Here is a 24,087-nt window from a genome sequence, read left to right on the forward strand (position 1 = left end):
TGTGAAATTGGACTTTGAAATTTGAGCTTTACAAGCTTCGAATAAAAACATTTAGTTTTGTATTCTTCGTCATTCTGTTGCATTTTGATATAGGGGATTTTAGAAAAATCATACATGAATTCAAATTTCTTAAACACTTCTTGTATTATTTTATACTCGCAGATCCAATTGCTTTTTTTGTTTAACCTATCAAATATATCTCTTGTACTTTTTAATTTACCATTTTCTTCAAAGATATCTTTAACATACAGTATTCCGCTTTTAATCCATTCATCAAAACATATCGTTTTACCTATAAAAGTAAATGAAGTATTCGACCAAATTGGTTGTAATAAAAACGATTCGGTATTTATTGATCTGTCATTATTTTGCTTAAAATCTTTACATAGATTAAAACAGGTAAAAACTTGCTTATAAAATTCTGGAAAGTTTTTTAGTATACCATAATTTTCAGTCGATATTTCTGTTGTGCTCATTAAATAGTTTATATTGATATTCAGCGGTTTACAGAGACTATCTATATATTTTTTTACAACATGATTAGTTGTAATTAGGCGGGCAATCCACGTTGCCTTTATAGCCTTTAATTTAGAGTCTATGTCGGTAATGCCTATACCGCCATCCATAATATCACCTATCATCGTATTTCGTTTGATTCTGTCTGTTTTATTCCATATGAAATTGTATATTACTCTATTTATATCAGGTAGTGTAGATTAATAGTTGTGAAAATCATGATCCCCAGGGGTAGGGTGGGGCCACAATGGGGGGTCAAAGTTTAACAAAGGAATATGTAGGGTAAATCTTTAAAAATCTTCTCAGAAACTAATCAGCCAGGTGTTTCTTTATAATTGTTAAGACTTTGGCCCCAGGACACTTCTTTGGCCTCCCGAGAAGGTTCAGAGTTTGATGTACGTTTATATCTAATATATAAACTATTGTTAAGGATCATTTAGAGAACTGCAATACTCAACATATGATATGACTATAAAATCGTCTTGTTAGAAAAGGGACTAATGATTATAAACATAAGAATATCCAGGGGAAAATGGATTTTATTTATACAGGATCTACATGTATTATTGTACATTGTCCAGATAGTTTGTATTATGACTCCATTAAGCTGATTTTATCATACCTATTGTTCCTCAGGTGAGCGATGTGGCCCATGGGCCTCTTGTATTTGTTGGTCATCGATCGCACAAAAATGGAACAATTTTGTGAAATATTTTACGTAACAAGTGTTATCATATACAAATATGTATAACAAATTACAAAAAAAGACCAGAAGAGAAGGAATACCTTGACATAAAGTGTTGTCTTTTCTAAAGCCAGGTAAACAAATACACTTGTAACTTCCTTCAGTATTTTCACAAGTCTCTGACAGAATACTGCAAATGTTCGTTCCATTTCCTTGACATTCATTTATATCTGCATGTTCAGAAAATTGGTACTTTAAAAAGTGCATGATACTTTAATTATGAAATTTTAAAGTAACATATTAAGGAATCTTATGTTTTTAAACTTCATGACTATTCCGTTCGTATAAATTCATATCTAAATTACCTTCACATTTATTATCTATATCATTGTATCCTTTTGGACAATCAGAACAGTTATAACCCCGACCCAAACGATTTTCTTCTTCTGGTGTAAGGTCAGTACAATTTCTAAGTAAAGGACACGGTTCGTTAATGCAGGCGTTCGTATCAAGTTCACAGTTCAAACCTATAAATTGGAATAAAGCCAAAGTTTATTAACGAAACAAATTGCTGACCTCGACGGAGCTATTTATTTAACAACCTATTTTAATGCCTTTTCTGACCAGCTTTAAAACACGTTCTCATACCTGAATAGCCCTTATCACAAACACACGCTGCCAAACTGTAGCGGGCATTTTCAGTGGGTATAACGTTGTCATAATCGCAGCGTCCATGACTTCCGCATCCACCACATAGAACAATTGTCACATCAAGAGATGGCGATTCAGCTCCAATACTATCTATCACACTGATGCTAATACAAGTATTATATACATAATTCAACTTGATTCCATGCAAGACATATATGATTTTAATTATCAAGGCGTCTTATTAAATATACTAGTTATACACTTAAAAAATAGAAGACGCCAAAAAAGGCATACAAAATTCAATGTAGCCAATCATAAGCCAGTTGCTATTGAATAAAAAATACCTAATGTTTCTCTTCTGGATAAAAAAATAGAAAAAAAAATAAAAATAAATAAAACTTCAAAAGATAGTAAGATTGACTTTTTTACAGTTTTAGTTGACAGGAATTAAGAACAACTGCATTCCTTTCTTTTCTAAATAATAATCTTATGATATTTCTGTACCTCGTATTTTCATTATTTTCCATTTAATAATGCAAAGGTTATTAAATATATTGATAATATTTTAATCTTAAAACATCATAATACGTACACGTATTTTGATAAGCAAGAAATTAACCCGACACGGAACAGAAACAGTTTTCTTTATCAAGATTTTCATTTTTTTCCTATACTTAAATCTCTTAAAGATTTATTCAATCGATTAAATATGAATTCACCTAACAAAAAAAAATGAACAGAAAGCTTTTTGATTTTGAAGAAAGAATATTTGAAAAAATACCTAATTTCTGATATATTGCTATTGTTTGGTGTCCACGTGGCTAAGCCCGTTGTTTGATTTAATTCAAAACCATCTGGGTATTTCAGAACTCTATATTCAGGCTTTATTGTGTTGTCATCAGATGCGTTGAATTGCATATACACAGTCTTGTTCACTTCCACATTGATTGAAGTATTCCCTGTTATGCTAGGCGATTCGTTTTCTTTAACAAAATTAAATTGTGTATACTATTTTTTTTTAAGTTAAATACTATTTACAAAAAATAATGCCATAAAAAGGATACTTTAAAAAAAATAAAAACAGAACACGAATTGATGCATTTTGCATTTGTTTGCCGGCAAAGTGATTTAAGATAGGTCTCCAGAGCTATTTACTAGCGTAATTGTTTAGCGAAAAAACAACCCCACTAGTATTACACTACCGATCAGACCCAACTTAACACTAGAGTAGAAGCCAACTTTGCTTTCGGGATTCATGTTTTGAAAATTTGCATTCACTCAGGGTTTTACTTTGGGTCCACTCGGGGTTTACTTTGGGTTTACTCGGGGTTTGCTTTTCGGGTCCACTTTACGCACTGAAGCGTGAAGCATATCAGTCTTCTATCTTACCATCCTACTGCCTGTCATTCCCACCCCTTGTATAGTTCAAATACACAAGTAGTGTCTGGTCACAGTGGTCAACTTCTGGTTTAATTTGGGTTTACTCAGGGTTAACCCTTGAGTAAACCCCGAGCAGACCCCAAAAGAAAACCCACGGTTAAGTCGGGGTCTAATTTCTTTTAGGTTGTGTCTGATCGGTATTCTATACATGTTAAGCTCAAACATTGTTTGTTTATTATGTCTTATGTTAATTATCGCTATTCAAGGAATCAAGTTGACATATTACATATATAATTATATCATTTGCTTAATACACGTTTGGTCTCTAGATCGAATTTTTGATGCGAGAAATACATATACTAACCACTCTAATAGAACTCATTGGACGATTTTTTTTATATACCAACAAAAATTGGTCTCAACAAAATAAAATAATCTTATAGCATTTTAAATGTATTAGTTATGAATTAATATAATGACACTAAACACACACTATGTAGACGTGACTAGCCTACCAACTATGATCTTATCGGACTGTGCTGACACTTCCTCCGTTCCTGATGACTCTGCAAGAGCTATGTCTCCAGTTGCCAGATAATCGAAGATGCAGGCTTGGGAAGGATTTGGACCACATTTTGTTTTAGCGTCCTCCAATTGATTTTTATCCACCTCGTCTAAGAATATTGGCTCAAAGTCAAGGTGAGTGTAATTGTGAAATGTTAATTCCTTGTCGTAGTGAAAAAGAGATTTTTCGTTTACAAGCCCTGAAAAAAACTCAAGAGGATAATTTCAAACAAATTCTTAGCTTAAACAATAATGACTGAATGTCTTCATTTATAATCATATGATGTAAAATAAAATTAATAAATCGAATTAGACATAAATATAGGCAAATCATATGGTTACATTTTTGACCAAAGTTATTGTAGATATTCCTCTCTGTTCTAGTTGCATTTATATCCAAAAAAGTGCCATTTGGAAGTACAAAATCATTCGTAGCGTCCCCATCGAAATTCCCCATCAATCCTTTCGCATGACCCCTGTATTCACTGTCAACCACCACCTCTGATACCAGAAATCGCACGCCCAGGCTGACTTTAAGAATGACAGCTTCAACAAAAACATGGAAGAATTTGAAAGTCAGCAAAAAAATGTCTGTCCATCTCTGTAAACATTTCACATTTTTTATTTCCTTTTAAGAACCACTGGGACAAATGTAAACAAACTTTAAACAAAGTATTCTTAGAGGAAAGGGATTTGTTATTGTTTAAAAAAGGACAAAACCCTTTTCCAGAACCACTGGGCCAAATTTAACCAAAATTTTAACAAAGTATTCTTATGGAAAGGGATTTTTTTATTGTTTAAAAAAGGACAAAAACCTTTTTTTTTTTTTTAAAGTTAATAGCAAAACAGTGAAAAGGTGTGTTTTAAAGATCTTCCTCTCAAGAACCACTGGACCAGAAATGCCAAAATTTACATTGAAGTTTGTATACATGTTGAATATTTCAAACTCTTAAAATCGTTTACCCCGGAATAATACTGGGGCCCCAAAAGGGGTTCAAAGTTAAAGATATAAAAATATTGGGAAAACGTTTAAAAATCCTCTTCTTAAGAACTACAATGCTACAGTTTGTGAGATATTACTACTCAAGAATCCTAAGATAGGGTAGATTCTAAATCGCTTGAATCACAACCCTGGACTAATACTGGAGTCCCAAAGAGGGTTCAAAGCTTAACATAGAAATACTAAGTGAAAATAAAGTGAAAAAATGTTTTAAAAAATGAAATATAATGATATAACGAACTGTTGTTCAGGTGCGCAATGTAGCCCATAGGCCTCTTGTTTGTATAAGCAATTTTTTTTCATTTACAATCATTATGGCTGTTGACATCAATAAGATGAATATAAACTCACATGTTTGCAAGAATGAAGCCGATAAAGTTTGATTTTCCCATCGAACAAACATGTTTTGGTTCGAAAAATCAAAAGAAGCATTTTCAAATTCTTTCGTCATGTCCATTTCATTGACTCTTACAAGCATCCCTACAAAAAAGCCAAAGAAACATGTACATGAAAGCAGATTTCATGAAATTTAAATTCTTTTGATCCTTTATCATGAATTATTACACGCTCTGACGTTACTTGTTTTGTCCCGCGACATATCAATCTGCAATTTTGATCCAGTCTGATCTTGGGCCACAAACGCACTGAATATGGTGGCATTTATATTGCTGCTGTTAGCTGTTGTTGCCAGGTCTGTTCTCGCCTGGAAGTCAAACTGTATTGTATTCTTTGATATGTTCAACATTGTGTATTCTCCGTAACCATTAAACGTGTAGTTTAATCCATCCAGTGTCACAATATGTGGATCTCCAAAATTCAGTGCTATTTTTAAAAAAATACGGGAAACATTTTAAGATAAAGCTTTGGATGCAGTTTCCTGTCTAATTTTCCGTTTTTTAATAAAGCTGATATTTTAAATTTGTATTTTTTTTCTCAATATATTGAATCATTCTGTTATGTTGTGTATATTGAAGAAATGGATATTCCTTTCACATTGTACATGGACATATATATATACATAACCTTCTGATTAACATTACTTATTTCTATTTTACATACACAATAGAGGAGCGATTGAGAGAAAGAGAGAGGAAGAGAAAGAGAGTGACAAAGAGAAAGTAAATTTATTTAAACAGTACTTTTTTGCGATTCGTACGTTTAGTCGAAAAAGAAGCGATCAATGCTGATGCAGGTTACGTATTTTCATGTGAATGTTCGCTACCTTCACGTTAATTTAGTGCTGATTACCACGAATGTATAAGATGTTTTTATTGAAAATTGAATTATAAGAATTGCTGAACTAAATATATTTTTATTTGTGTCTGTTCATCAATGAATTAATTTCAACGTCGAATTGCAAGATCCTTTTTTTAAAACGTTCATTTAGATATAATACAAATTTATCATTAATACTTCAAAAGCAACGAAATGCTTGACACGTTACGTAACGTAACAAACATCTAAAGTAGCAAAAAGACCTAGATTTAAAAGATGTACATGTAAGTAGATGTTTAATGAAAAATTATTCATTAACCTTTAAGCATCTATAAAATACATTTATACTAAAATTAATGTATTAAGGTACATGTATATTTTATTTGCAAACTTAATGTATCATAAATATGATTATTATACTATTTTATTCCATAAGATATTTTTATAATACGATGGTGTATTTTGAATTATAAAATAGAGCTAATACCGGGATTAAATGGGGACCTCAGATAACACCAGGGAATAGGGCGGACCTCATAAAACCACTTGCAGTGTTTGGTTTTTATGCAGCATGCTTCTCTTGGTTTGAAGTCGTCAGTGATGTATTTCCGTCGTTCGAAAAATGGATTATGCTGCAAAAGGGTTCCAGCGGATGGTAAAAATCGTTCCAGAGCGCCCAAATTATTAATCGACCCATGCATTCTATAGCAACATTCCTTAATTATGAAAAAAAATATCTTTTTCAGTAAGATAAATAAATGCAAATCCACAACCCGTTCTGCTAAAATATTCGAATATATACTTCAATGGTATACTCAATTTACTTAATAATTTTTTTTTTTTCTGATTAGCTCTTACTCTTCAACTTGCAACATACCGCATTTCTTCCAGTAATCATGGAAGCGTAGCAAAGTACATTGTTGGACCTGTCATATCTGCTAATTGCATATCGGGGGTCAAATCTGAGAAGTATGTTGTTACAGGGACATCTAATTAGACCTCGAACTGTGGACAACTGGCTGTATGCTTTTTGGTCCTTATTTCTGGTGTACCAATCAAAACATTCCTTTTCATCGTTGTTTAGAGGAACCCCTACCGTCATTTTGTATATCCAGAAACCTTTTAGTCCTAGCAAAAATAAATTGCCTCATTTAAACACCATGCCACTTTCTAATTATAATTAAGAGTGTAAATATCAAACAAATATATTCTATTGTGAAAATGATCTTTATAGAGAGATACATGGTGGTTACCATGACCCGTTTTAAATTCAATTTGATTGCTCATCAATAACATGTAAATATTATACCTCTATTTCCAGGAATTGTACTCATTTTGAAGGCTGCGTTTTTGTATGAAAAAGGGTTTTTCTCGAATACCGACCCATATTGGTAGCCAATAGTTATATTTTTATTTTCAATTGCTTGTAAATCAACATCTATATAATTGAAGACAGTGAAGGTACTTTGACCATCCGTAATCAGAAGGCACTGTAAAGTTACGTTCTGAAAAAAGAGATTATTTTTATTAGTTTTCCATTACTATATTTTTGTGACAATAATGTTTGATGAAAATATAAAATTCTACAACATGTGAACCTTTGGCACATTTTTTAACTTACTCGTAGATTTAATTATAAGACTTAAAAAACTCTGACCTTGGACAAATCACCGTAAAATTTTACGTTTTTCCAGGTGACTTTAACAAGCCAAGATGCCTTAAACTCCGAAAAGTCGCCAAATTGACGGTGTACAATGGTATTTGCTTTTTTTAAAAAAAGCTCGCTTTCTGCACCACTGCCCCTATAATATTTATATATGTATTTCATTAAAATAGAAAATCGATTGCAAAACCGGTGAAGATATTTTACCCATATTACCAGACATAAATAAAGAAACGTTAAGGCCAGTGTGTGGTATAAATCATGTTTATCATTAGTTTCTCACTCACAATGTTTTGTTTAAATCTAACCTTTGATATGTTTGGAAGTAAATATAGCTATCGTCGCCCGATGTAATAAGATCCGTCCAAAATGGACAAATAATGCGTTTGCCCTTAACCGTCTCCGTATTGATATCATATATTGTAAAACTGTTAAAATCTTGTTCTCCAAGTCCAATAACACCATTGGAGCCAATCTTCAATTAAAAAGATGACAATTACTTAATATATATTTTTTTCAATAAGTCGTACGTTTTTAATTCTTATTGAATAGCAAGAATTGAATGTTTTTGATTATCTATCTTACAGTTCCTTTTTTTGGAAGAGTGTCATAGCTAATAAAGTGTAGTAAATATTCTAATTAAAGCATCATTGAATCAGATAATTCCCTCTGTGTTTGGTTATTAGATAAAACGTTACGATGATCCCGAGTCACGTGACGGAAAGCGATTTTTTTAGAGGCTATAAAAGGCCGGCGCGCTATTGAACGGAGTTCAGTTGGCGGATTGCTGCAGAAGCGAAAGGAGCTCTACGGGTAAGAATTATAGGTCTCACTTGCTGGAACGTAGAGTTTCAGACAAATAAAGGTTTCAAGCACAGAGGGTTAAAAGGAAAATTTATTATATCATTCAATCATATTTGTGATCAAGGTGAAGTGATTTTCATTTAATTATAATAATCAAACTAAACGTAAAGTAACGTTAAGAAAAATCATTCGTGGCTAGAACCCACAAAACACATTGCAAAAGTATATCTTCACATGAAAAATACCACTAAGTGCAAGCCATGCGTAAACTCTGCATCATTATGCATAGTTTTTTAAGCAAATGAAACTAACTTGAACAAAGTTAAATCCCTCTTCAGAGCCCTCCCCTGCATAGATAGTTGTAGGAGATTTAAGAATATCACTTTTGACATCATCTCCTATGAGTTTTTCGTCCCCTTCACCAAAAGACAAATACGAATAACCTCCAGGAATACCTTTAATACCAAAGTAAAACATTTTTAATCTTAAACAAGTAAATAGTTAAGAAGTATTTTATTAATAATATATACATCAGTACATATAGCAAATACGGATTAATAACAGGCTAAGTGCCCATATTACAGGTATTTTTTCCATTAACTATCAAGGTTCAAGTATAACTTTGAGTTTTACAGAGATCTGTTAAATCTATCTATCTATATAATACGAAATGTAGAAGAGAGAAGTAAAAATGAAAAGAAGAATATTTAAACCACAATAAAATAAATTCAACGCTTTTGCGTATTATAACTTACTTGCATCAATTTCTATCAAATCTGTGTAAGGTTTACTTTCTGCTGTTTCATCCGGGTACCACCAACTATTGAAACCGCCATGACTTATTGTTGTAATTGTTACGTTATAAATAGTTCCAGGCGTTAGCGTTTTATGCCAATCGATTTCTGGGGTACTACCGAGAGTCTGCTGCTGATAACCATCAATTACTACTCTGTAGTGATTCAGTGTAGTATTTCCATCCGGTGGATTCCATTTTAGAAACAAATGATTCGCTGAAAAATTGCTCAACTCTCTATTAAGTATTCCAGGTGGCAGTGGTTCTGTATAAATCAAAAACATCATACATAAATAAAAGAGACAAAAAAAATAGTTCAGAATGGATAAGACTTTAACATCATTTCAATATTTCAATAATACTAGGGATTTGTGTGAGCATTGTTCTTTTAAAAAGAAATATTTATCTTCAATATGTAATTGTTCTTTAAAAACCACCCCATTTATTAAGGTTTGTATTTAAAAAGCATCCAATAAAAATACAGTCATACCCATGACAACGCGACGATATAATGAATAAACTTCAATTGTTTCATCTGGATCAGTAAGTGATACATTCTGACTAATTTCAAAATTGTAAAGACGTCCTGGTTGCAAAGTACAGCTTGTACTATATTGAGTGACGATCCCTACGGAGACTTTTTCGTCAAAGAACCACCAGAATCCGTTATTGTCAATCGAATATCTTGTAACAATGTAACTTGAGATGAGGTCTAAGTCCTCAGATGGATGACTCCATCTTAGAGTTGCTTCACATGTGTCTTTGTCAATATCCAATTTGTTTACTCGCAACCGATGTTCTGTATTTATAAAGTAAAACAAATTATTGATAAGTATAGAAAAAATGTCATCTATAATTGGAACAATAAATAATTGGTGTGTTTACATTTTGTTAGAAAAAAGGATAGGTATTTCGAAGAATGAAATGCACAAATAATCATTTTTTTGATGATATTGATATAGTTAAAAAATATCACATGATATAATCATGTTTTAGAGAAAAAACAAATATTCCAATGTCATGTAAATAAACTATGATTTATGATAATGTAGTCCTAAAAACATTTTTAAAAAACTTACGGGAGTAACATGTACGGTTTTTATGGTAATGCGACCGATTTTTACAAAGACATTTGTTTTGTCGACATGTAAGGTGTTTTTCTGATGAGCATTCTTCATACCGAGTACACGTCTCTAGAAAGTCGAGGTCTGTTGAAGCGAATGATATACATTTAGAAATTCTAAAATAGTGTGATTTTAATCAGTAGCCCAAAAATAACAAATCAATAGCCTATTACTATGCTGTAAAATTGTAATTTAACAGATTTGTTAAAACAATTCTAGCAATATCAATCAGACAGTGTACGTACTCCCTTCCAAGTACAATCTTGTACTGCCGCTGGTCCACGATCCTTCGGAATTGGTTGCTACACATCGGTACTGTGCTCTATGGTCATTGTCAAAATCCACCTTGTTGATGACCAACTTTGGGGCAACTAAGTCCTCCGTACTTCCATTGTATCGGGTGTCATTGATATTGATATACTGACCGTTTCTTTGCCACTTTGTGGACGTCGCAGGGGGGAAATCGGAGACGTTCAGAACTGATGCAACCATTTCAAAGTTTGATAGAAACCATATGGTATATGACGAGCGAGGAAGGGTTACTTTAGGAACACCTGGGATTAAAGGAAATACTGCTATATTTAAAGAAACCAACTGCAGACGTTTCGGAAGAAAACTGTAAAAAAAAAAAAAAAAGGTTATTTACGATCGTTATGGTATATCAAATCACTTACGCAGCGTCTCGATTTTTTCAGTGTATGCAGGACTCCGTTTACTATAACTGGTATAATACCAACATATTGCCTCTATTTGTACCGTATAATTTCTGCCTGGTTCTAATTCATACATCCCAGAAGAGTATGAATTTGTGGTCCAAAAAGTATACCGCGCGTTCCCATCATCATGTATTATAACTCGATACATATTTACATAAGAGCTGTTTTTAGATTTTTCCCACTTCAGATATAGCGTCTGCGGATGAAAGTTACTGGAATTTTTGTCAATCGGTCCGGGAGGCTGTGGCTCTATCGTAAATGAATAACTAATTATGATCAATATTTAAAGAAATCATATTTTAGAAAACTACTAATTTTAATGTATCTTTGGAGTTTTGTCAAAAACAAATTACGAAGAAATACATTTTCAAGCAAATAATTACTGAATACAGATATGTGAATACAAAACAGTAATACAAGGCTTACCAACTACTAAATTGATAGCGTTAATTTTCACAATAAATGTTTCCTCTGGGTCGTTTAGCATCACATTCGAAGATACTTCAAAAACGTACAAAAAGCTTGGGGTAAAAGAAGATACAAATGTGTAATTTGTTTGTAATTCTGCAGATGCATTGTGGTCGTACGAGTTATATATTTCTCGGAGTGAAACATTGTATGATTGCACAAGGTCCGCATCCTGATCTGGATGATTCCACCACACTTTTATACTAGAAGTTGTTATTTCTGAGGAATTGTACACAGCTCTTAAATTTGACCCTGAAATGAAGATAATATCATTTATACGCTGATGAATGCAATGTTTGGTACTTAAGCAAAATAAGGAGTAACTGTTGTTCATTCAAAAACTTAATTGCATGACTTTGTGGTAATTTTTATACTTTTTTGATTCGAAAAAAATATCTTATCATACCAATGGGTTTGAGATAAAGATAATTCTTATGTTTGTAACGCGGTGTGTGATTGGCTAAGCATATAATAAATAGTTTTACTATTCTTTACAAAGAAACTCCCATTCGGTTTAGAAAGCTAAGATGTTAGCATCCATTAAATACTCGTAGAATTTAAGTAGTTATTGGTTACATTGTATCAGTAGTGATATGTACTAGATATTATACTGTATACATGGATAATTAATATTCGCCCCGTTTCATATTCGCCCCTTTTGCCCTTGTTGTCAGCTAGCGAATGTTTAACACAGTTGTGTCTGAGTGAATTTAAGATTGGATGAAACCTTTAGCAAGTGTAAAAGGGCAAACTGCATACAGTATATAAATATTGATAAAAATCGCGCTACCATAGATCGTAGAATTAAAGTTTTACTTACTTAGATAACAAGTTCGATTTCGGTGGTAATAGTCACTGTTGCACATGCACCTTTTGTATACTGACGAACAAACCAGATTGCTGCGTTGGTCACATTCCTTTGTAGCATTGCACGAATCGTTAAACTGCAAAACTAGTCAAACAGAATGCAACAATTGAATATCAACATAACATGTATGTTATATAACTATACTTTTTTTCGAATATCATTAAATGAAGGTTACACTAATACATGTAATATCAAATTATGTCTAGATAAATTTTTTTGTGTGGATAAGTAGATTATACATGTGTATTATCATTATGTAACTAATGTACTTTTTTTGAATCATGATACATTTTTGTGCGTAACTCCTTTTCTCCTCCTGTGATGAAAGATATGTTGTCATTAAAACGGTACGCTCTATCAGTTGTGCTTATGCAATGTGTGATCTTGAGAATAAGGTTTTGTCAAGATTTCTGAGGATTAGTCTAGCCCCCCCCCCCTTACAATTTGCTTCCGACGCCACTGCACATGTTCATCATTCTCTGGTTTGCGCTACGAGTGCACTCACCGTTTATGTAGTGTTATGTGTTCTACACAATCATACAATTTAGCTTTGACCTGTCGTTTTCTGTTCTACTTCTTCAGTTGTTTAAAGGGATATGGTCACAATTTGATACAAAAGTTAGCATTTTCTCTTACTTGTGTAAAAAAAAGAAAGATATAATGCTTCATAGATTAATCATAACGATTAATAATCAATACGCTTCTGTTTGTTTAAGTTGGCAGTGAAAGGTTGTATCTCCGTTAGAGTTAGAGTAGGAGTTCCCTATTGTAAAACAAAAAGCGGGACAAGAGGCGAAGGCGATAGCTCGAGCCGAGCCCCGTCCTTTATTTCTCCTACAATAGGGGTGGATTATTCTGAATTACTTGTGACATGACAGTTCAGTGAATATGTATTTTTAAATTTTGAAGATTTTAAAACTGAGCGATTTCGACAACGAATCAGATGTTGAAGCGATAGCTTATTTTAATAATAATAAAGTCAGAGGTTATTTTGAGGAGAAAATTAATGACGAATCCATTAAAAAAAAATTCTCGAAACTTGTAAATATAGTTAGATCATAAAGTACATTTCAGGGATAATCATAATCAGTAATCGTGATCAACTGTAATCGATTACAGGTTGCTCAGTAATCAGTAATCATCTGTTTTTCTGATTACAAGTAATCTTAATTTAATATATTACTCTAAAAAAGGTCCAGTAATCATGATTGATTTTGATTACTTCTATGATTACAATGGTAAAATTAAAATACTTAAAATTATACGTGTAATTCATTAGAGGTATTAGATGAATAATAATTTAAGTGACATATGTTTTAGCAGCTTAGATAATACACGTGTGTTCTAAGGCAGCTATGGTACCGTTAAAACAAGTGATGTATGAAAGTGCGATGCCAATTGAACTTCATGTTGTGTTAATTGTAGTAAAAACATTAACCAATTTGCTGACTAAAAAGTTCAACACATGTCAGTCAATTAGATATAAACCGTAAAAAATCCATATCTAATGTCAATGGACAAACATACACATACTTCACCAATATGTTAATGAGGATAAAGTGTAATGAAAAAGCTTGTAAAAAATATAACTTGACATCAATATCAATACTCCTGTCAAAAATTCATTGATTTGTTTCTTTTCTAATCATTAAACAGTTAAAGTAAAAAACAAAATAATTTTTTTGAATTTGTAAATATAAAATGTCGCAAGAATTAATAATGAAATGTTTAAAAATGGACATATCACGTCGACCCTTTGATCGTCCCTCTGTTTGTGCAATTTTGTCAGGGCAATATCTCTATACATTTTCTATATATCTTTTAACTATTAATAAAAATGTTGTCTATTAATTGTTGTCTAGTTACAGTTAATAAGATTTTGTCTCTTAATTGTTGTCTAGTTACACTTACAGTTAACAGCAATGCGCATTCTACATAAATGTACAGGTGTTATGTAAATTGTGTGACAGTTATATCGATACCAACCTCGAAAAACATCATTTATACGAAAAAATGTACTACCTGAATGATTGCATGATTGAAGAGGCACTCTTTTTTTTAAACTGACGAATAATTTGCACACACAAACAAATTAAGTAATGGTGTTTCACTGTTTCAAAGACATACAACAGTATGAGTATGTATCACAAGAATATGAAATTAAAAGTATACACGTAGGAGTTTTAACTACATAAAACTTTTCTAAAATGCCGAGACATTTTTACAATAAATGTATTTTCTGTTTTCTAAGGCATACTTTTTAAAATAGTTTTTTTTTCAAATCACATTGCTAGAGATCATGAAAAGAACCAGATATTGTTCGGAGGCCGTGAAGGAATGGACTCCGTAATGATTGTACATCCTCGATGTAAAATAAAATTATCTCAAGTTCTTAATCTGCCACGATGTTCTTCAATAAGGTCGTTTGAATCTGAAAAAGAGCCGTCCAAACACTTCCACAGTGATGACCTGCCTGGTGACAGCAAACCCCATGCGAAGATATTAAAATGAGACCGTAAAACGAGACCCTCTTAAGGCTACATCAGTCTTTTTACGGTGATTTTCAGGAAATCAGCAAATTATATCAAATTACTCTTATGTATAGTGAAAAATAAGTAGAGGTAACATGTAGTGTCACCCTTTTGCTCATTTGCATACTTATATAAGATAAGTATTGATCTTATTCTCTCTCTCTCTCTCTCTCTCTCTCTCTCTCTATATATATATATATATATATGTATATATATACGCCTTATAATTACATTTACAAAACAATTAAAACATTTTGATATAGACAATACAATATTCATACTTCCTCTCACTTCCAACGAAACGGTATTTCCAAAGCACCATCCCCCAACGATGCGAACTTGGAGTTGATAGTTGGCCTCATCTTCAAATGTGACATTATTTATCAGGAGCTCTGGAGATGGAAGGTTTTTACTACCTAAGAACTTCTGGTGGTTAATGTCGATAGTTTCGGTTATACTTGACCGCTGCCTTAACCACTTAGATTCCAGTACTGGGTCGAAATTTGATTCTACAATAGCTATGAATTGTGCGGATGTTCCAAAATCTGTTGATACGAACCCTGGTGAGATGATAACAACTGGGCATCCTATTAAAAGATAAAAAACATTAAACAAAAACTTTCCAATAGAGTAAATAATTTGGCTTGACACACCCATACACAGTTTGTTTAACACTTGATTGGTCAAGCAACTTTCACCTTCTTAGTTTTTTTTTTACAATTCAGAAACTAATATAAGCTCTTAATTATCGCATTTTTTTTTAATGTTTGTACTTTCAGAATTTTTTTTTAAATTAGGAAGTGTTAGATCTATTACTAGCATTGATCCTATTCTATGAACAAAATATATTTATGCAATCTTCCCAACTATAATTATTATAACGAATTCATTTTCAAACAAAAGATATATATAGGGCTACATGTTGTTAGAATTAGCCATCATTTATTATCATGTAAGCAATGGCAGTCTTTATATAAAGACCTAGAACCGAAACTTTAATAAATAATAGACATTTGTTTGAAGATATGTTTAACGATGACATTTCGTCAACTGTCATGTCGTAAATTTTGAATTCACCGGGTGGCGGTAAATACAAAATCTACAACATGACAACTAGTTTGTCATGTTGTATATTTGGTCACATTTGAAAAATCACCTTGCAACCACTATTGAAATAAAACCACTATTGAAATGAATTATTTCAATAGTGGTTGGGGACGTATTTCATTAGAAAAATCACTTTGCAACCACTATTGAAATACAACTTCTATTAAAGTAATGATTTCAATAGAAGCTGGGGGTCTATATCATTATAAGAACTGCTTTACCGACATCAATAAAGTTCAACTACTATCATTTATTTTTTTAATCGTATATGGAAATGAATTTTTTTTATAAATATTACTATGTAATCACTATTGTAACACATTTGGAAAGAAAGAAGTTGTATATGATATTTGCAAACAATTTGAAATGCAAGAAATCTAACGAATAATATCAAATTCACAATCATGTTACAATTTTCACTGCTGTGCAGAAATAAATAACCAACTTTCGCAAATAAACATGCATATACATTTGGATTTATCTAACAAACAATTTCAAATACACAATTAAGGTACTAAAGACTTGCATATTTTACGGTAATAATAATCAAGGCTATGGAATTAATGTACTTATTTTAGGAGTTTCACTGTTGTGCAGAAATAACCAATTCTTGTAGATTCACATATAGAATTGTTTTCATATTTTTTCTTTACCTTTCTCTTTCTATAGGTATATCATGTTTTAAGTAAATTATTTGTACTAGAAGACAACGTTGTAAATTGCCAGAACTTGTATTCAAAACCCCTGCATATTAAAAAATAATTTAAAGCTTATATCATTATAGATATATGTTATAATGAATATCACTATTGAGGTAAATAACTGCAATAGTGGTTCGGGATGTAGTTCATTATGATCAATATTAAATGAAATAAATTATTTCAAGTGTGGTTGGGTATGCGGTTCATTATAACCACTATTGAAATAAATTATTTCAGTAGTGGCTAGGTATGCATTTCATTACAACCACTATTGAAATAATTTATTTCAATAGTAGTTAAGGATGTGGTTCATTACAACCATTATTGAGATAAAATATTTCAACAATGGTAGGGATATAGATGTTTAATGTATAAAACTGTTCATGTACACCGTTATTGTTAGACCAAACAAGATAAAATATAAAATTCCTTAAAAAATTAACTATAGTTACTAGTTTAACTGTAACTTGAATGTACTTAAAATTTCGAAACTTACTAGCACTGTCAGCTGTGATCATTAGTTCTGTTGTCGTGGTTGGCGGTGAAACAGTTGACAACAGTGTTTCCTTTGAATAAAGATTAATTTATTTTAATTGTTGATGTGGATGAAAATTAAAGCAATAGAAGGGCGCTTTAAAACATATCAAGTCAATTAGTTTCATTGTGTAGTAAATAAATATAGCTTGGACACAAAGATAATTTTTGACAAACAATAGGTGTTGATTACATGTACCTCTTTTCAAAATGAAAACCGATTGTTACTTTCCCAGAAATTGACAAGACTGATTTGTAAAGCGCCCTGCCGCCGTATTAATTTACATGTAGTCAAGCCTTTAAAGGGGCATGGTCACGATTTTGGTCAAATTTTACTTTTATGTTTTGATTATTTACAATGCTTTAGTAATGCATTTCTAATGATCAAATTAAATTTGAGATTCATTCATAGAGTTATAAGCAAGATATAAGGTTCACAATTCTTTGTCATGTAAACAAGGCTCGTGCCCGGTTTTTGTTTACATAGGTTCCATATACCAGTAAAAAATCTTTTTCCAGCTTTTTTGTCTATGTTTTTATTTATTTTAAGCATAGATACACAATTCCTAACGTTTAACACATTTGGTTTAAAACTGAACTTTTTACTTTAGCTTCTAAATGTAAACAAACGCTTTGTTTACAGAGCGAAAAATTTCAATCTCTTTAACTCGCTTATAACTCAACACATGAGACTCAAACGTCGGCTGCCTATTAAAATTGCCTTTCTGAAGCATTGTTAATATCAAAATTGGAAAAATGATTTTTGACAAAAATTGTGCCCATGCCCCTTTAACTTGTAATGCTTTGTTTAAATACGTAAATGTCAATTTTAATTCAAGTAGCAATAATAAGCAATTTTTACATTGTTTATAGACGTCCTGTTTTACTTTAGTTGTTGACCATTCGTGGATTATAGCGAGCGCAGCTCGCCGGCGCGCAGCGCCGGCGCGAAGCGAGCTCTACCGGCAACGCGTGTGTGAATAGAAAATTCGGACTATTTGCACATTCATTCAACGGATTTTTTTGGCGTCAGTAAATCGGACCAGTAATGCCTTGTTTTAATCGTCCCAGTAGTTCCCTGTAATAATGGTTTCCCATTTCACAATCTCACGAGAACAAGATAAAAGACTATGTACATGTATGAATTGTAAATAACACAACGCCAATTTCTATTACTTTTAAGACTAACGGAGTTATCGTCCTTTCGAGTGACGTCACAATGGATTTCTTACACATTGATCCGACAGAATTTTTCGGCGTCAGTAAATTTCGATCCACAATGCAATTCCTCAATGTCGGCCGATCTCATAGTCTCGTTCAACCAGACGCTCGGCTGTGTCTGTAAATCTCCGACGAGCAGAGAGGACAAGCTCTCCTTGTTCCATATCCTTTTTATCTCTGCTCGTCGGAGATTTACGGAGACAGCCGAGCGTCTGGTTGAACGAGACTACCGATCTCACTATAGACTGGATACCATCTCGCGAGAATCAAAGTAAAACTTTTGAGAAATAGATAAATTGTGTAATTTCCAGAACATCATGCTTTTTAAGTAAACAAAACAGTATTTTTCGCGTAGTTTTTTCTAGTGTGTTTTCAAAGAGACACACAACACTTGACCGACGTGAACTTTGACGTCACAATAAGGGGAAACTACTCTAAGTAGTTATTGTAAATCTGCTGAAATATAAATACCAAAATCTTCTCGAAATCTTGCAGAGCTAACGAATCGGGACATTTCTTCAGAGACAGGAAACAACTGTAACTCGCTCTCATTTGGATGAATCCTCACATTTATTTTATTCTCTATATTTACGGTAATTTCCAGGAACGTTTTTTGAATTGGGCGTGGCAACATCATTCAAGAAATCTTCACAAGCAAAAAGAAACATAAAATTCTCAAAATCAGGAAAATTCTAATCGGGGTGAGGAATGGGGAGTGCGTGGTATGCCTTTAACTCTTTAGCTGCTAAAAGGTGTCTTTATTTTCACTACTATTTACGGTATTACATGCTCCCGGGCGATCCATTTTCCTAAATATGTAATCAACAATTTTTTTTATACGTAAATTTGAATTAAGTTAAGGTTTTTAAATTGATTTCACAGCGATGTGTGGAAAGTCTTTTGTCTGTACGATATACGATATGACGTCATAATTAACTAATTATTTTCGATCGGTCAAAAATAGTGCACAAAAAGACAACAACTTAAAATCAAAGATCATAGTAATAGAATCTACACTCGAATGTTGTACTTCTTCCAAATTAACTATTGTATGATCAAGCTGGTTATGTAATTTTTTGCAATACTAACGACCTTCAAATTCGCACGAATCATCAAAACAAGCATTTTATTGTTTAGATAGGGTGTAGTCAATCATACGAAAAGATATGCAAGTACTTACATTTTCAAAGCCATTGTTAACAATTGTTCCCACTGTTGTAAACTGGGCAAATGTTAAAGATGTGTATGAAACAAACACAGCTACGAGAATTAGATTGACAGTCTTTAGAAAGAATCCAATCCAAACCATGATGTTAATGATATGAATGCACAAGACCTCTGTATCACTCGAACATCTTCTGAAACACAATAAACAACTGAAGTATTGAAGAAAACTCACAATATTTTAATACCAACCTTAAAACTGATAACAAATTGACAAAGACTAATCGGCTTATATTGTCATTTTTTTAAAATTATTTTTTCATATTAAGCGTTGCAGTAGATGTTTTACCTATCATTTGAAGCGACATTAATACGAGTTAAAAGATGTACAAAATATGCTTACAAATCAAAATAAATCATTCATTTTTAATAGGATCACAGGTGATCTCGTTCCTTTAATAAACCCATCAAAATCTCTTTGGTGCCAAAAACAACGATTAAAACTTTCGAAGATAATTCGGATTGTTGAATTAATTCAATGTGCATACATTTCATTTTAATATCAGTGACATTTATAAAAGTTAAACGATATATACAAGATATGAGTCCTGGACACAATTTTAGCTCAGAATTTTCAAAATTCATTTTTCCATTTTTAAGGTCTAGAATGGTTAAAATGGGTATTTCAATGCTTCGTCACAATTTGAAAATCAAATATCCAGTAACAAACACGTTAATAAAGAGTTTGAAACAATTTGTTTTGTAAACAAAGCTGGTGTATTATTAGTTTACATATGTGTTATCTGAGTATAAGTTTCAATCAAATTGCGATTTCTTTTGTTGATCATTTAAACTGCAGAAAAATACATAACCCGCGATAGCGGCTGTCGTGACAGATGTAAATATATTATTAATGAACACATTGAGTCAGTTTATCTCATTTGTCTAGAGTCATTACAAAGAAATGGTGATATCCTTACTTTACATTATTTGTAAACAAATTCAAGACTCGAACTTTATTTACATAAAAATGAATTATAACCTCTGTATCTCGCTTATATTTTTACTTTTATCATTCAAATTTTGGTAATGAAAAACATAGAAGTAAACCATTTAAACATAAACAATAAAAAATAAAATTTTGATCTCAAATCGTTTCTAAATTCCCTTAAAAGAATTTGAACAACAAGCAATTTTCTCAGAAATAGAGGGATAAATGCTCAGGGGATAAAATTACTGAATAATGAATATGTGTTATTCAGACTTAAATTTCTTAGAATTTGGAATTCCAATTTTTTAAACCCTATATTTAAGACTAAGGGAAACATGTCTTGATTTTCATGGGTGTTGTCTCGCTGACGCCTGTTTTTCTTGGAATTATGTTACCAAATATCATGTAAAACATATCATAACCGCTATGTCATGCCTGCGTGTAAAATATCCTGTTCTGTAGGCGTCGTCTTGTGATAATAAAAACGATTAAAAAAAAATAATCTGTTAAATGACCTATTCCATTTCGTTTTTAAGGGTTGATATCAGAATACATTACCCGGATTTGTAAACATCCTATTCCAGATAACAATGTCAATCTCATATAACAGCATGTCAGAAAGAAGATATGCTTCACGGAATGCTTTGGGCTCTGCTATTTATCAGTACACCCCCCCCCAAAAAAAAATATATGAACTTCAATGCATTCAAAGCTTAAATAAATCAGTTAAAATTATGCATGTCTAATAAAGGAGAATATTTTGAAGGTAACCTTTCAAAGAAATAACCAAACAATATCTGAACGCCTCTTGTATTGAAGAAAACTCACAATAATTTTTAATTAATAAAACAACAATTAAAACTTTCGAAGATGATTGGGATTGTTGAAATGAAATCAATGTGCATTTTATTAAAAAAAATCATTGACATTTGTATAAGATAAACGATATATACAAGATGTGAATCCATCAAATTAAAACAACTGATGAACAAACTCGCTAGATAGATTCTCTATGATCACGTCCTTTTTACATACGAAGACCATAATTAATATTCTTTTTGTTTATTATGCCAGCGTAAAGAAACTTAGACACAATTTGAGCTAAAAAATTTCATTTTTTTTTAAGTTTAAGGTCTAGAATGATTAAAATTTGTATTTGTAATGCTTCGTCAAAATTTGAACGTCATACATCAAGTAACAAACACAATAAAGAGTTTAAAACCATTTGTTTTGTAAACAAGTCTCGTGTCTATTTACATGTGTTATCTTGGTATAAGTTTCAATGACAATTTCTTTTGTTGATCATATTATATATTAACACATTAAAGCAGTGTATCTGGTTTGCCTGGAGTCATTTCAAAGAAATGGTAATATAATACTTAATGTACTTACATGACTCGAGAGTTTTTTTACTCAAATATAAATTATTACCTCTGTATCTCGCTTGTAACTTGACTTCTAACATTCAAATTTAGGTCAATCCTTGAAAATGTAGAATTAAACGATTTTATACACGAACGATTAAAAATAAAATGTTGATCTCAAATTGTGTCGAAGTTTCTTTGAAAGAATTTAAACAACAAGTAGTTTTCTCAGAAATAGAGGGGGAAGTGTTCGATGAATATAATTACATGTACCCTATAATAAATATGCGTTACTCAGACTTGAACTTCTTTGAATATGGAATCCCGATTATTGAAACCCTATATTAGAAATTGAGGGAAAAAGTCTTGATTTTCATAGGTGTTTTCTTGCTTACAACTGTTGTACATGGAATAATATTTGTAATTATTATGACACATATTATAACCGCTATGGCATCCATGCGAGTAAATTATCCTGTTCTGCAGGTGTCGTCATGCGATAAAAATAAGGTAGAAATAAAGAATATCTATTAAATGACACATTTCCTTTTTAAGGATTGCGATCAAAATACATTACCCTTATTTGTAAACATCCTATTTCAAATAGCAATAACAATCTAATATAACAGCTGTTGCAATGAAGGATCTACGGGTCAGACTTTTTAAAAGTGATACTTTGCATTAAAGAAAAATATACAGCAAATATAGATACAATTTCGTTGCAATCGTTCATGTGTTTTTGAAAGTTTTTTTTAATTTTTAATACTTTTTAGATATATCTGCTTTTAATTTTATCTTTTGTTTTTTTTGTGTCGGTAAATCGTTTGTTTTCAAAAAACTTTTTTTTTTTTAAACTAAAAAATACAAAACGAGTGTGCACGCTGGAAACATATTCAAGAGAAATGTTTTCCTAAGCATTATTTTTTGGAAGTTAAACGTTAATGCTACATGTATCGTGAACGATCTAACGGGTTTAGCCATGGAATAAAGGCTGGATTTTCGACGTCATGCATTGCGCCGCTTGGCAAAACCGACTGATACATATTATTCTGTTTCTCAAAGAAAATATAAAGTATGCATTTGAATCTTGGGAGTTTTGTTCGACAGAGGGCCCCTACCCCTAAACCTGAACAAAATGAAGTCGTTTTTCGAAAATTACAAATATGAGATGTATTTATTTGTACATATAACAATAAAACAAAATATTAAGTACCCTTGTGTATACGTAGTTATGTTTTATATTAACAATTATTTCATAAGATAAACTGGCTTACTAAAGAATTTAATTCATTCTTACCTTTTCTCTGGAATTATGTTCGTAATGGATATGAATATTGTGATAATGTAACAAGGAAGTCTAAATTTAGTTTTAAAAGTCGTACTTGTTTTCCATTGGCTGTTGGTACAATGTATTATAATATTATCAGATTCTTGTTGGCGTGCTTTTCAACTAAAGGTGATCCCTATTCTATAGAAATTTTTAGGGATGATTGTCAAAATATTTTGAATGTACCATTTGGCATCCGATTTTGTTTGACGCTTAAAGCGCCGAAGCTCGGCAGAGATCAAAACATGAGATGTAAAAAGCGCCGTGATATTTTGTAGTAATGTTTCCTTTCATAATCTTTTTACTCTGAAGTATTTTTTACAACATGTAGAACAAAAAAAAGTTATACAGACAATTTCTTTCATTTGCTGTCAAGAAAAAAGGGCTGGCCTTAAAATGAAGGGTCCAGAAGGTTCTTAAGTCTTCCATTAATAGCTCTTTCTTTAAAAATATTTTGTCATACATTAAAGAAGGAAAAATGTTCATATTAAAGTTATACGCCTAGACATTTAAAAATTATCTCATATGTTACGTATATACGTAATTCGGAATTTAAAGGGCCTAGATTTTGAAATACCCGGTCTATCTTATCTCTAAATAGAGAAATATTTTAAAGAGCAATATTGAAGACAAAATGCTCAGAACCATGTTCGTAATATTATTCTTCCTTTCAATTTGCAATACACTGCCACAATAAGTA

At 31.8% G+C, this 24,087-nt stretch overlaps 1 protein-coding gene across 5 annotated transcripts in view; it reads right to left on the bottom strand.

Moving 5' to 3' along the window:
- The window catches only part of LOC128186578 (uncharacterized), a 59,616-nt gene extending 36,178 nt beyond the window's left edge, over nt 1-23,438 (bottom strand). For 3 of the 5 annotated variants that reach the window (XM_052856737.1, XM_052856659.1, XM_052856436.1), the window contains exons 1-25: nt 23,358-23,438; nt 19,722-19,899; nt 17,283-17,352; nt 15,260-15,565; nt 12,400-12,531; nt 11,538-11,831; nt 11,070-11,360; nt 10,641-10,949; nt 10,351-10,479; nt 9,762-10,070; nt 9,234-9,536; nt 8,791-8,933; nt 7,983-8,149; nt 7,669-7,813; nt 7,321-7,516; nt 6,889-7,139; nt 6,499-6,727; nt 5,376-5,618; nt 5,148-5,276; nt 4,139-4,342; nt 3,748-3,996; nt 2,634-2,835; nt 1,850-2,016; nt 1,567-1,728; nt 1,303-1,431 (exon numbers count right to left, since the gene is read on the bottom strand). In XM_052856737.1, coding sequence (XP_052712697.1) covers nt 1,303-1,431; nt 1,567-1,728; nt 1,850-2,016; nt 2,634-2,835; nt 3,748-3,996; nt 4,139-4,342; nt 5,148-5,276; nt 5,376-5,618; nt 6,499-6,727; nt 6,889-7,139; nt 7,321-7,516; nt 7,669-7,813; nt 7,983-8,149; nt 8,791-8,933; nt 9,234-9,536; nt 9,762-10,070; nt 10,351-10,479; nt 10,641-10,949; nt 11,070-11,360; nt 11,538-11,831; nt 12,400-12,531; nt 15,260-15,565; nt 17,283-17,352; nt 19,722-19,850 — 4,888 coding nt within the window. In that variant the 5' untranslated portion in view covers nt 19,851-19,899; nt 23,358-23,438. Of the gene's footprint in view, nt 1-1,302; nt 1,432-1,566; nt 1,729-1,849; nt 2,017-2,633; nt 2,836-3,747; nt 3,997-4,138; nt 4,343-5,147; nt 5,277-5,375; nt 5,619-6,498; nt 6,728-6,888; nt 7,140-7,320; nt 7,517-7,668; nt 7,814-7,982; nt 8,150-8,790; nt 8,934-9,233; nt 9,537-9,761; nt 10,071-10,350; nt 10,480-10,640; nt 10,950-11,069; nt 11,361-11,537; nt 11,832-12,399; nt 12,532-15,259; nt 15,566-17,282; nt 17,353-19,721; nt 19,900-22,127; nt 22,149-23,357 lie in introns of those variants that run through there. The other 2 variants (XM_052856583.1, XM_052856508.1) reach the window with 2 other exon arrangements.
- Nucleotides 23,439-24,087: the final 649 nt, after the last annotated feature.

This window comes from Crassostrea angulata, chromosome 1 (genome assembly GCF_025612915.1).
Source record: "Crassostrea angulata isolate pt1a10 chromosome 1, ASM2561291v2, whole genome shotgun sequence".
NCBI lineage: Eukaryota > Metazoa > Mollusca > Bivalvia > Ostreida > Ostreidae > Magallana > Magallana angulata.